The sequence below is a fragment of the Hypanus sabinus genome, chromosome 1, assembly GCF_030144855.1.
Source record: "Hypanus sabinus isolate sHypSab1 chromosome 1, sHypSab1.hap1, whole genome shotgun sequence".
Taxonomy (NCBI): domain Eukaryota; kingdom Metazoa; phylum Chordata; class Chondrichthyes; order Myliobatiformes; family Dasyatidae; genus Hypanus; species Hypanus sabinus.
The window spans coordinates 104,979,814-104,994,554 of NC_082706.1; the positions used below are offsets into that span (position 1 = coordinate 104,979,814).

The following is a 14,741-nucleotide window of genomic DNA, read 5'->3' on the forward strand; positions in this document are numbered from 1 at the left end:
AGTCCCTCGTTGCTGTCACCATAATGCACTCTCTTCCTGCAGTTAAGTGGTATCAAGCCAAGTGTGGCAGCTGCTCTCCAGTCTAGTATAGGGATTCATTCATTGCTTTCAATCTGAACCAGTCAATTATCTGTGGGAGGTATGATGGAATAAACCCATGAGATTTCAGGACTGAGAAGATGTAGGTGGGTCAGTTAGCTTCTTCTGTATCCTGAAACAACAAAGACAACAGCACACAAGCTAATCATGCTTCTGTTCTGAACAACATGTGTGCTCTTGGATTAAACAGAGTAAACGTACCTTTATGAAAGCAAAGTAGTGTTTGATAAAATGTTCCAGAGGTCTTTGAACATTGTAACAATTGGGAGGGGGCATAAAGATGATCCTCTTGATGTTATCTTCTTGGATTGTAGAAAGTATTTGATAAGTTACCACATGAAAGTTAAGATAAGAGGGCAAAGTTGGCACAATACTAGAGAGTGGCTAACAACAGGAAAATGGATTCGGGGGAAGTTGATCATTTGTAACCGTTAGATCATTCATTACTGGGATGCCAAAAGAATCAGCACTGGATCCTCAGGAACATACAATGCATGAAAATAAATTGGATAAAGGGATTGAGTGTACTGTGGTGAACATTTCAATGGTATAAAGGTAGAAAGTTGTGAGGAGACAGAAAAAGATAGAGGTAAGTTAAGTGAGTGGTCATGAAATTTGTAAATGAAATATAATGTGACAAGATATAAGTTTATCCACTCTGCAAAGAAGTAGTTAGGAAGGTTAATTGAGTGCTGGCTTTATTGCAAAGGGAGATTGAAAATGGGGATATTTTGATGCAACTGTATGATATCTCCATGCTTTGGGTATGGTGTCAAGAAGGTTCAACTGGTTTATTTCTGGGGAGAAAGAATAGGCATGTCTTTGAGATGTTTATTGGAGATGAGAAGAACAGGAGTTGTTTGTATTGAAACCTTTAGTATTCTGAGGTGGATCAGTAGGCTGGTTGTTGAGAGAATGGTTACATCTGGAAGGGCATGGTTTCAAAATAATGGTCACCCATTTAAGAGAGGTGTGAATCTTTAAACTGGAGTGGAGGTGGAATTGGTGAATATATTGATAATGGTGATTGACATTTCAACTAAACAGGAATTGAAGGATGGGGAGAGTGGATTGGATTGCTCATAGCCTTATTGATCAGCAGATTAGACTGGAGGGGCTGAGTGGCGGACTGACTCTGCTTGTATATTCTTGAATGTAAGGGATCATTGAAAACTAGCTTGATGGAGTTCTTTAGAATTAGGAGTACACATGCTGAAGTTTTTATTTCTGGGGAATCAAAATATATGGCTCATAAGCATAAGGTAGTTACTTCTAAATCAACTACAATTCTGCGCCTTCAGTCAATGGGCAGGAGTGGACTTGCCTGCCACAATGTGAGATGAATGGGGGGAAGCATATCTGGCAAAGTATTCATTGGTGAAAGGGAAGTAGAGAAAAGTAGGTGGAGATTTGCATAGATCCTGGAGTTAAATTACTTTCTCTCTGCTGCTATTGCTATGTACTAGTTATCCTGCCTAGTTACTACCGTCTCCTCTGATTGGAAGCTTTGAGGCAAGGTGGTTGTTTGTATTTTAAGCACACACAGCTTAATATATTGAGTGACTATCCTGGGCCCAGTACACAGTTGCAATCATAAGCAAAGTGTGCCAGCGTTAAGGAGTTTCAGCTTATCACCAGACACCGTAACAGACTTCTGTTGATATGGTATTGAAGGTATTCTGACTGGTTGTTTCATGGCCTGGTATAGCATTTGGATGTGTAGGGCTTTAAACTGCAGAGAGTAGTAGACTCTGCCCAATACATTAAAGGAACATCCCTCCCCACCATTGGTAGTAGCTACAAGAGATGCTGCCTCAAAAAACCAATGTCCATATCAAAGATCCCACTAAATGAACTATGCCATCTTTTTACATCTATTATTGGGCAGTATGTACAGAGGCCTGAAGTCCCACACTACCACGTTCAAGAACAGCTACATTCTTTTAAATATTCGGCTCTTGAACCAACAGACCAAGTCCTAATCACTACCGGTTTGCATGACAAGGGACTTAGCTTTTTTTAATTGTGTACTACTTTGTAAACCTTCTGTATAGTTTGTTTCTCTTGTGACTGCTGCTTATATGATGCAATGTGCCTGTGATGCTGTGGCAAGTAAGTGTTTCATTGCACCTGTGTATACGGCCACAAACTTGACTTTGTTTGCTTCAGTGATACTTGGAAGAAGTAAAATATTTGTCATCAGATACTGTGAATGCTGAAACTGGCCCAGTTCACTGCTACAAGAGGCTTTTGAGCCATCATAACATGACCCAGAGATATTTAATAACAGTCCATCTAGGCTTCAGTAATAAAAGAAAATTAAATGTATGTAATTTAAGCACTTTACTGTGCCATATTTTAAACATTAAAATGAAGTGTATAAATAAATTAAAACACTTTTCTAAGTATTTTCACCTGGAAATGTAAGTTTCAATAAAGCTGAGGGGCCATGTGTGAAGTGCATCCAGCCTCCACACTGTACATTTGTACTCTGATGCTAGCGGTATGAACAAGGCCTACAGGGCCAGTAACTGTTTACAGCACTGCTACTGGTAGGACACAAATTGAAATCGGTCTTTCTTTGCAAGTATTGACTTTGTCAATTATCTGTTGTTTAGGAGGAAGAGGTTTGAAGGTGGAAACTTGGAAGGGTGGTACCCTGAGTGACTTGCCAAACTACAATGAAAGTACTGTGGGATACTCAGCATCATGGGTTGATGAGGCCTTTTATAAACCCTCCACAATATGGAGTCCATCTGTTACCCGTCTTAGTGGATTCTTTGTTGCTCCAGAGACCGACGATTACCGTTTCTACATCAGAGGGAACGGTGTATACAAACTTTACCTTAGCTTAACCGGGCATCCTCAGGATAAGGTATATAAGTAGATATTTTGTAAACTTGCTTGAATGTCCACTGATTCTGTTAGCTTTCGTATGTATTTAACAACAGACAATAGATCCTTGTGAATGTTGATGTTTCATACATGTGAATGATAGTGATGAGAACAGCTATCAGTTTTAACAATGTGACTGTATCTCTGAGAGTCTCCCTGACAACAGTGGGGCAGAGTCATATTCATTAACAATGCTGGTCTTCAGTAAGTTGCTTCAGATGTACGTGACTTGGAATGGGGGTTACAGAATTTTGGCCCTCGTATTCTGATAAATATGTATATTTGTGGAAAATAGATTTTAACATGAAGTCACTTCCAATCCCGAACAAGTAATTTGGAAGCATGTATCCAGTGGAGTTGAATCTGTAGTTTGGGAAAATATCTTCACCAGGATGCTATTGAGTGACAGGGTGGACAAGGATGGTAACAGACTGATATAGAGGGCTAGATTGTGAGATTGTAGATAGTTAGATTGTGGGATGACTGCATAAAATCCAGGAGCAGTAGTTGTCTCAAAGCAAAAGAGACCTGGGTTCAATCGTGACCTGGCACAGGCACAGTTTGTGTGGAACATGGATGTTCTCCCTGTGACCACAGGGGCTTCTTCCAGATGCTCTAGCTCCTCCCACTTCACAAAGACATGCAGGTTAGTGGATTAATTGGTTGCTAGTGTGTACATGAGGGGTAGAATCTGTGAGGAGTCGATGGGAATGTGGGGAGAATAAAAGAGTTATTTTTTAGGATTGGTGCAAATGGATGATCCAATGTCAGCAGAGACTCAGTGAGCTGAAGGGCCTACTTGGTTCTGCATCTGAGCAGCTTGAGGTCTGCCTTGATTTAGTTAGAGGGCAGAACTAAGAGTCACATTTATATATTCCTGAGTACTCTGCAGTAAAGCCATACATGACGTTTCTTTGAGCCCAACAGTAACCTGATAGTGAGGGGGAGGGGGCCCATCCCTGTTTCACTGGAAAAGAATGAATTAGCTTGAGACACCAAATTATGATGTCTGATATGTTGCATGCACACAAGCTGGTCACTTTGACAACATTTGAGAACTAGTAGTTGCTGCCTCCAATTAGAACTAAAGAAGGAATTTGTGTAGACGAATAACATATGTTCCACCTTTGCATCATTCTCTAGGCTAAAGTTGCCTATGGCTCCAGGGAGACCTGGAGTTACACAAGCTACTCCAGCCAGTCCTCTGATATACTGCAACTCGAAAAAAAGAAAGAGTAGGTATCTAATTCTTCAAGTCTTCGATATTAACAATTGTGAAATTACAAACAAAATATATTCACACAATTAAAATAGCGAATACAATTTATAACTGTCAATTTGCATATGGTACATTGATCATATTTAGCTGATCGTTTGCCCTCATAATTTATGCGTACTTCATAAAATTTAAATCAATGAATTGTTGGATTACATATTTACGTGTGTGGCTTTCATGTTTAACTGAAAACTTCTGTAAAGTCTATTTTAAGATTAAAATTAAGAAATATGAAATTAAAATTTCTTTGGAAATAAGAACTCTGAAATCTTGTTGAGAATGTAAGGAATCATAATATACCAAGGAGAGGAATTGGTTGTCCTTCAACTGATAAAACCATCAGCTGATGCAAAGTTCAAAACAGCAAAATGTATTTGTCTCATTCTCACCACATCATGTAGCCCCCACCCCCACTTCACTGTGCCATTCTGTGATTTAAAAACTGGGCAAAGCTCTCATCAGATTTTGGTCCTTGGATTTTAAAATTGTTGATAATTGTTTGTTGCTAGCTGCTTCACATGGTCACTAGCTGGTTGTGCTCCTCAGCTCGGGCCTGAGTAAGAAAGATCCCACAACACACGTTAGAAACAGTCCTTGAGATCGCACGTATGAAAGAATAATAGACAGCACAGAAAGCAGCCCTTTGGCTCAACACTTTCATGCTGACCGTGTACTGAGAGGTGTAGGGACATTTCAATACAACATCACTCCCCCAAACTTGAAGCTAAAGGATGATATAGCTTACAAGTTTACTTCAAGCCTAAGATCACATTTTTGGAACTTTTGAATAAGCAGAATGTCGATCAGAACTTCTTTTTGCTGTGGGATAACTGGCCGCAGGCCAAAGACTGGCAAGCAACCAATGTGCAATAGATTGACAGGAGGGACTGTTTGCTTCACAGATATTACATGGAAGTGCTCCTGCAGGAAACCACATCATCATCCTTTGTATCTGTTGGTGTGTACCGCAACAGTACCTCTTACACCGAGCAGCAGACAGCAGACTCCATCAATGAACAGCAGTACATCAGGTCATTCTCCCAGGTTGTCTACGAGAAGCAGGTCAGTTCTGAACCATGAATATCCTGGGGCACAGCTTCCATTAGACCAGGCAATCAACCTGCTGAGATTCACAGGAGCAAGTGAGTCATGATGGTGAGGCAGTGTGCTTATTCTCACACCAATGTTCTTGGGTGAGTTTGCAGAGCAGAACATCTGCCTCAAAATATCCTGAAAAGCCAATTCTGGGTGTGCCAATCCCTGACATGGGTGAGATAAGGTTTTCTGTAGCCCTGGTGCTTTGTCAGAGGCTTTATTTCCCTATCATCCCTATGGGCCCTGTTGCAAGAATGAAATCACCAGAGAGAGAGTTACTGGTAGATACAAGGTACAGCAGTTTTGGCTTCTTTATTCGCCAAAACAAGGTACAGCAGGCATCATACGGAGGTGCTTTTGATGGAAAAGTCTGCTAGCCCAACCTGGGGCTCGATATTTATTTGCTAAACACATAGGACAATTCCATATTGACAAAGTATAGACAATGCTTTCTTTTGAAGCTACATGCAAACTTCACACCTTCTGATTCACATCCATCCCACAGACACCAGCATAGTCTGTGGAATGGGATTCACAGCTTCCTTAGGAATGCATTGTCCAAAACTGAATTCGCAATACCAGTTAGTCCTGACAAAGGGTCTTGGCCCAAAGCATCGACTGTACTTCTTCCCATAGATGCTGTCTGGCCTGCTGTGTTCCACCAGCATTCTGTGTGTGTGTGTTGCTTGAATTTCCAGCATCTGCAGATTTCCTTGTGTCCACAATACATTTTCAAGGAACAGAAGACTGGTAGCCAAAGCCTTTTGCTAAATTTAAATAACCTAAACCCAAAAATCACTCTAACAGTCCCTCCTCTTGACCCTCCTGGACAGAAATAAATTTGAACCAGGAAAGGCCAACCTAGGAGGATCTACTCAAATAGTGCAGCAAAAATGCCCTGCCTCGAAATTACCCCCCAATTTTGTGTGCCTCGATATCTGCCCTAGCATTCCCTGATCACTACCTACCAGATGTTAAGCAGAGAGGTTGTTCCAGAAATTTGAACAAGTCTTTAGAAATGCTACTGCTTTGGTGTGCCTGTTGGCTCTTTCCCGCAGGCTGATTGCAGTGTAATCACATTCCTTGTCTTCACCCCTTCATTCTCTGGTCACTGAAACTCTCTTTCAAGGAGCACCCACAGGCCCTCTCATCGATATACAGGAAGGGGTTGGGGTGGTCTCTATGTATGTATCTGCAAGGACCTCTCCCCGGTGGCACCCCCTTCTGAACTGTCCAGTTGATCACTGGCCCGACTGCTGAAAAGGCCCCAGTTCCTCATTCACACTGGGGATGACTGCTTTCAGATGCCACATGCAGTCTAAAATGCCATCGAAGTTGTGGAACTTGCTGACTTTGCTTTAACTTAAAAATCCCTCCCCATCTATTTTCCAGTCTTTCCTATTTTATGCTATGAAACTAATCATCTACCTTCAGCAACCAGCCTTCATTACAGACTACCATCATCATCACACTTTAGCATGCTATTCAAGGCTTTCTGTTGCGCTCTCGGGGTTTTCTGCCTTTGTGTTTCCTCTGGGTATGTTTTCATTGGTTGTGGTCAGGTCTGGCCGGCTGGTGTTCCTCTCTTAGGTTCTCTGTAATTACATGGTTATTGGGTACGCTTGATCCCCTGCTCTGACTGTGGGAGCAACAAGGTGGTGAGTTGTATGCTTTAACCCGAGTCCAGTGATTCCACTGGCTGCCTCACCGAGTCTGCACACTGGCGCGAGTATCATTGGTTAAGAGTACCATCTGTGGCCCTATACACCTAGAGGCAAACCCTGGCCTTTCCAGCAACACCCTCACCATGACCTGGTTGCTGGGCTGTGGAAGGACCATCACCTTTCCCTCTGGCTCTCTGATCAGCGATTTGCTGCTGCTGTTTCATTTGGTCCTTCAACACTTTAAGTTGATTACAAAAGTCTTTTATGTACTGTGTCATTCTCCAGGCTCCCTGCAACCCATAATTACCCCATGATATAACTTCAGTATTATCTGCCTAATACATGGTGGGGCCACTGTGACTCTTTCCGCCTGTGTGCCCAGCTCCCATCTGGTCCCTCCTTTGCTCCTTTTTCCACCACCTCTCCTTTTCTTCTGCCACTACCCCTTCATATAATTTTACTAAATTGGCTTCTGTCATTTCTTCCTGCGCACTTGCAATTTCAATTGCTTTTTATTCCTCTGCTGCCTTATTCGCAGTAATGTCTGCCCTTAGAGGGACTGGAAAACCTATATGTTCTGGAGACAAACCATTCAGGATTGTTGCGGGGCCCGCCACTATAGGACGTGGTCTCGGCATGGTCTTAAACATAGAAACATAGAAAATAGGTGCAGGAGTAGGCCATTCGGCCCTTCGAGCCTGCACCACCATTCAGTATGATCATGGCTGATCATCCAACTCAGAACCCTGTACCTGCTTTCTCTCCATATCCCCTGATCCCTTTAGCCACAAGGGCCATATCTAACTTCTTCTTAAGTATAGCCAGTGAACTGGCCTCAACTGTTTCCTGTGGCAGAGAATTCCACAGATTCACCACTCTCTGTGTGAAGAAGATTTTCCTCATCTCAGTCCTAAAAGGCTTCCCCTTTATCCTTAAGCTGTGACCCCTCGTTCTGGACTTTCCCAACATTGGAAACAATCTTCCTGCTTCTAGCCTGTCCAATCCCTTTAGAATTTTATACGTTTCAATAAGAACCCCCCTCAATCTTCTAAATTCCAGTGAGTATAAGCCTAGTCGATCCAGTCTTTCTTCATATGAAAGTCCTGCCATCCCAGGAATCAATCTGGTGAACCTTCTCTGTACTCCCTCTATGGCAAGAATGTCTTTCTTATACCTTAAGGGTGGTATAGTGTGGTATGGTCTCAATGGATATGATCCACTGGGTTTAACTGGCCATATAGATGAGTTAGTAGTGGCCACAGTCTCTCTGAGTATCCCCTGGTGATTTTGTTCCTTCACTATACCCTGGACAGCTGTCAGTGCATCAGATTTTATGGGGTACTGCTTATATGGCATTTATGTAGGTCTCCATCTATTTCAACTGGGTTTATCTTTACTTAACCACAATCTTGCTTGTGCCTAGCCTACACAACTGGGAACTGTTGACAAAGTAACCCATAGACACAATCCTGGTTCCAGTTGCTGGTGATCAGGGTAGCCACGACAATGCTAGCCAGGTTGTGTATTCTGTTGGTTGTATGCATTCGCTGCCCCTGATTTGTCCATATTACTTCTCTCTTTCCCAAATCAATAATGGCCCCTGCTTCCCTTAGGATGTCTATTCCAAGGATAGTGCCCTCATTATTTGGACATACCCAGTAATACACTGGAAGCTGCACACCCCCAATTTCGAGTACTTGCGACTCGCTTCTTACTGCTTTCACTATTTTATCTCCTACACCCCCTAATATAAATGGCTTGTCCGGTTGTTGGCAAGGGTAGGTCTGTTATTGATACCGATGCCCCTGTGTCCACTAACATATTGCATTGCCCCCTCCCCAACAATGCTGTTATTTACATCTGTGGGTCACCAGTACTGAGCACTGGCAGTGGGGCTCGCCACTGCATCGTTTTTCTGACCTAGGAGCCGTCTTTACTAGCTCTATGATCTGATCGACAGTCAGATTGTTCAGACTAGGCACTGATGGGGTGGGAGATTGTGTCTGCTGTGACGTTCACCTGTTTTTCTTCCTTTTTTTGGACACTTGTTTCCAATCATGTCTCAATAGGCTGCACCTGTAGCATATCAATTCCTATACCCTCCCATGTCTATTCCAGCAATTCCTTGCTTTGTGCCCTGGTCGCTGGCAAACAGAACAAACTCTCTGGGACATCACAGCAGCTGAATCCACTATAGCCACTTTATGATCTCTCTTGGACTTTCTTCGGTCTACCCCACTGGTCCACGAAACTATCGCAGAGTAGGTCAACCCCACTGTTATGCCTAAATCTAAAACTTGCTGGTGTGCTGAGCTCAGGCTTTCCTTCAGCATTTTCAGGAAGACTTGGTCGTCCCTCCCTTGATTATCCAACCCAGAATATTTTTCATACACTCGATATTGACGTTCTGCATAATCCATGGCTGTCTCATTAGCTTTTCGAATCACTGCCACTATCGTTCCCCAGTTATTCTTACCTCCACCCAATCGCTGCTTCACTTCCCCTTTTAAAAAAGCAATATCTTTCTTCATTGCTAGCTTTTCCGGTAGTTGCCCAGGTACCATCCCGCACACCCTGGGCCATACTGTTCCACATATTCCTCGGGCACTTCGCTTTTACCAACTTGTGTATATCTTTAGGGTGCATCTGGTGAATTTCAAACATTTCCTGAAGCTTGTGCCAGAATCCCAAATTCCCACATGTGAGGGAAGTGAGGGAACTCTGACTAAATGCTCTGTTTCTCCCTGGGGCGAAGGTTGTAATCGTTGTTAAGGGCTGGCTTGGATCATCAGGGTTCTCAGCCTGACGTTGCTTGATCTCAATAGGTGCCATCCCGACAGATATATCTGGGTAAAACCTCTTCCTGAAATACCTCCACATTAATTCCCGCACTACGCAAAATATAAAAGATGGGTACCAGTTAAACAGCACGTACGTAAAACCGCAGAGTACGTACTCTGCAATCTGCCACTTTTGAGCACCTGAACTCACAATGCCTGCTGTATTCCTCTGCATCACACTCGCAAAGCGTGTACGCTCCCCGAACGAGTACACATGCTCCCACTCCGGCGTCCCCAACAGTCGGTAACCACCATTCGCAACTGGGCTCTGCGTCCAAGCAAATTAACACTCAAAGTTTCCTCGCTTATATAAACACGCATGCACGCACACACACTACTTTTATATCTACCAGTTCAGCTCTCCACGTTTGTGATACCTCGTGTTCCTGTGTACCACCAACCCAAACAGATCCAAGTGTGAGTGCTATTTTAGAAAATATTCATCCACTTAGACTAAAAATCACTGGCCACACAATGGGTCACAAAGGTATCATCCCACTTCTAGCACCAAATGTTGTTACGTGAATGAATTGCTGGAGAAAATTACTGGTAGATACAAAGCAGCTGCTTTATTCAACGAAACAAGGTACAGCAGGCATCATACTGCGACACTTTCACTGTAAAGGTCTGCGGGTCCAACGTGGGGCTTGATATTTATTTGCTAAGCACAAAGGACAATTCCATATTTACACATAGACAATGCTTTCTGTTGAAGCTACATGCAAACTTCACACCTGGTTCATATCCATCCCACAGACATCAGCATCGTCTGTGGACTGGGATTCACAGCTTCCTTAGGAAATGCATTGTTCCAAATTAAACCCGCAATACATTGTCAAGGAACAGAAGACTGGTAGCCAAAGCCATTTGCTAAATTTAAATGACCTAAACCCAAAAATCACTCTAACAGGCCCTGGTTTTTGCATGGGTCTGTAATGGTTGGGCTATCATGCAGTGAAGGGGCAAGCAAGTTGTGTTATACCAGCGTGGGAGAGGTCCACCCACAGGTCTGAATTCAGTCAGTTCACTCAGCCCAACCAAGTTAAGTGCTGATCATAAAGGTTTCTCAGCACTCTCAATGGTAGCTGATGGTTCGGCACTGCACTCCCTATCACTTTGGAGAACCTTCTCCCAAGTGGGCTGTACTCCAAGGCTGGACAGCAGTCAGCATCTTTACAAAGTAAGTCACCCAGCAAGGATCATTCGATATTAGACTGCACTAACAAAGCTAAGCCGTCATCTCCAGTTGTGGTCACTTGGTCATTCCAGAGTGAGGATTCAGTTCCTGACTGATGCTGAAATCACTGCCTTGCACCGGTGTATCTCAGTAGTCCTGGATAAGGAGGACTTCATTGTATCAGGAAAAGTGAGTTGTTTGACAATTGGTTTTTATAAGTACTTTGCAAACTAGTGCCAAATTAGATTCTGGTAGTGTGTATTTTATGGAGACAGAATGGAAGCAAATTATAATCTAATATTCATTCGTTGAAACATTTTGTACAAGTTCATCTGACAGGATTTGATTTAACACTTTTATCTTGCCATTTTAGATTGTAACCTTGGAGAACTGGACAATAGGAAGTGCGGTCAGTGAAGTTCAGCAGGTCACCATCACCAGTCCATGCTGGGACTCTGACTCCTGCTCATTCCACTGGTATAGGCTCATCTACAACCAGGAGCACACAGGTATACCAGCAGGAACTTTCAAGTGAGAACTAGAAAACTTGTGGAAAAGGAATAATTACAAGACTCTAGGGATGGGGAAGTTATTTCAATAAATCAATACCTTTAGTGGAGGAGACTATTCAGCCCATTGAATCTGTCTCCTCTTTCAGAGAGTAACACTGTTAATCCAACTCTGCAGCTTTCTCCAAATCCCTGCAAATTGTTCTCCATTGTGTATCTGTTTTTGTAGTTTACAAATGAACCAGAACCAGCCCACAGTTAGATAAATCATTCCAAAAGTGAGCTATTGGATAGCCCCTGTGATCCTCATTTTTAAATTAATCCTTGTTTGGAGCTGACTGTCTTAACTGGAACAGTGTAACCATTATCACATGGAGCTAGGTATTATTAGGGTCCAGTCAGACTCTCCCACCAGCAACCTCCAGAATATGTCTTTGTGCATTTTTATAGAAGAAGCCTCTGTTACCCCAGTGAAATGCCCATAGTTGTTTCTCTGATATCGGAGGTTTAAGTATTTCCTATCCAGATTCTGGTCCAAATCAACCCTTTTACATCTGTATGATCTTGCCAGTAAGCAATGTCAAATGCATCCAACTGTTAATGTCACTGTTATTAGATCAAATCCTAAATAATTAATTACTGAGGACAAATTATATAGAATGTAGATTTCAAATGATGCATTGATTATCTATCCTCTGGTCATGTTGTGTTGATCATTATAGTCCCATCTCAAATTCATTGCCCAAATTTAAGGACTTTTGTGGCAGATACTGGAGGCTGCACTCCATGTGTCTGGCTCTCTGACAGAAGTGGTGGGTGCAGCTATTCTAAGCCAACACGAGAATTAGTGTCTTTATTATATATGTGTTAAGGTGTGTATAAGCAGCTTTACTTATAGACCGGGGGAGCAGGGCAGTATTCACCCTGTACCCTGTTCACTAATCAGCCTCCAGTCATGCCAGTTTGGTCATAGCTAAAATATAATTTGGGTCAGGCAGTGCCTGCAGTGAGTGAAACAGATTCAGCTTGGTGAGCCTTCATCAGAAGCTGTGACCATTCTGGGCATGCAGTTCTGGGTCACTCTGTTTCTTTCACTACAGATGCTGAGTATCTCCACGTTTCCTGTCTATTTCAGATTTCCAGTGGTTGCAGACTTTTAAATTTCCATATCTAGTCACAGATCCCTTCCATTCTCTGTGAAAGCTTGAACTATACGAGTTGTTTTATTTGCCAGAACAACATCTGAAAGTGATCTTGTGTTGTGACGTGCTTTGGGATGTTTTGGAAATATGAATAAATAGTCATTTTTCTTCTTTACATATGCTGAGTGTAATATTGCCTTTCCTTGAACAAGATTTAGGTCAGGGACAGTGGTTTGGGGATCATTTCCTTACTTTGAGTTACTGACTCTGGACTATTCCTCCACCCCCACCCCCCAGGGCTTCTTCCCGCAGACGCTTCAGGCGTACAGATTGAGCAGGTTTTAAATGATCTGTGGTCGATTAAACCTGATACAGTGAAAGTGTCAAGCACAGCAATCAGCCAAGGCTTTGCCCACACAGTGGCTTTCATCTCCACAAGAGGTAAACAATACTTAAGCATGCACACCAGTTCTTGGCAGTGAGTAAACTGACCCAGCCCAGCTGACAAATCTCTTGCCCACTCCTTGTTGAGAACATTCCCATGTTGGCTGAGAGGTGTTCCTTGTCCCGGATTCATCCCTCATCCTGCCCACCTCCTCCAGCCTAAAGCTGCTTTGCTCTCAGGTCTGAGTGACCAACTTCCCCTCGAACCGATTTATTACCATGTTCACAAATATACAAGCACACTCATGCACCACACACCCATGCATACACATGAACATGAACATATATTGACGCTCATGCCAACATAGCCACAGCACACACATGGATGCATGCACAAACATATGCCTGCTCCATGTACCTTTCCCTACACCCATGCCCAGACAGGCACAAATACCATTCTCTATACATGGGCACACACATCCCTACACAGTCGTTTACACACCTCTAATTCTGTGCACTCATATTTCTACAGGGAGAATGCAGAGCAGTGGAATCCAATCAATGTAATGAAATCTCTTGCCTCTTTAACATTGCTTTCTCATTGTTCCTGTGAAGGGGATTTTGATTTACTCCAGCACGAGGCATTGGGCGGAAGCAACATCACCATCGAAGTGGTGGAACAGGTCAAGGGGAGACCCAGTATGGACACTTTCTCACTGAGGCTGGACGGGATCAATTCCAGGCCCCTTCCAAGTGCAGCTACTGCTGATGAGGTGTGTCACATCTCGTTCAGTACACTTGTTTTTGTCTGTGTATTATTCCACCGCTGTGCCAATGCTTTATGCGGTTGTTGCTATGGATGGAAGAGATCTGCCATCTGAGGAACTGGGGACACAGGCTTGGACTGACTGGGTACAGAGTGGAGATTTTCATAGGAGGTTAACATATTGTTTTCCAACCAATATAACTCGTGTTGCAAATAGTGAAAATTTGGAAATCATGGAAGTCCCATCCTTTATCCTAATTATTGGACAATTGTATGTGGTAACAGCCAACACCTTAAAGCTCACTTTGAGTTTGGTCACCAGTGTGTGCATTTGTGAAGAACGGAACCAGGCTTTTTTGTAAGTAGCTTACATGGAATGATATGGTGACAAGTATCCCCTGGTAACTATGTACAGTATACTCAGAAAAGAAGCAGAGAGTCTGAAGTTGGTTTGCCAATAGGTCAAGGAAAGGAGTCTCATCAATCTCTCCCCACAGGTAAAAGCTGTGTTAGAAGAACTGGTGGGTGTGAAATGTCCTGAACACATCGCTGGCTATAGCAGTGGATATGCAGTCAAGTACTTCAATGATTTTGAAGACTGGGTATGTATCCTAATAAGAATCATCAGCCAATTGAATTGCACTTAGTCTTGAACACAACTTTCTTGTAGTTTCCAGGCTGAATACTGGTCTCTTAGTCCCAGAGTTGTGTGTTTGTCTGATGCCTAAGTCTGAGGCACAGCTTGCCTGGTCAGGAAAGCAGGTGAATCTCCCAAACGGTGCATCACACACAAACGAACACCACCAACATGGTCTGGAGTTCAAGTTGGCCCAGAGTGGCAAGGTTAGTCTGACGAAGGGTCTCAGCCCATAACATCAACTGTACTTCTTCCTA

The 14,741-nt window shown here is 43.1% G+C and overlaps 1 protein-coding gene across 1 annotated transcript in view; it reads left to right on the forward strand.

The window, feature by feature from the left end:
* The window catches only part of pkhd1l1.1 (PKHD1 like 1, tandem duplicate 1), a 147,448-nt gene that overhangs the window by 17,617 nt on the left and 115,090 nt on the right, over window positions 1-14,741 (forward strand). Inside the window, exons 13-19 of the mRNA XM_059986258.1 lie at window positions 2,718-2,974; window positions 4,138-4,229; window positions 5,173-5,332; window positions 11,420-11,555; window positions 12,995-13,138; window positions 13,697-13,854; window positions 14,345-14,449. Coding sequence (XP_059842241.1) covers window positions 2,718-2,974; window positions 4,138-4,229; window positions 5,173-5,332; window positions 11,420-11,555; window positions 12,995-13,138; window positions 13,697-13,854; window positions 14,345-14,449 — 1,052 coding nt within the window. The remainder of the gene's footprint in view (window positions 1-2,717; window positions 2,975-4,137; window positions 4,230-5,172; window positions 5,333-11,419; window positions 11,556-12,994; window positions 13,139-13,696; window positions 13,855-14,344; window positions 14,450-14,741) is intronic.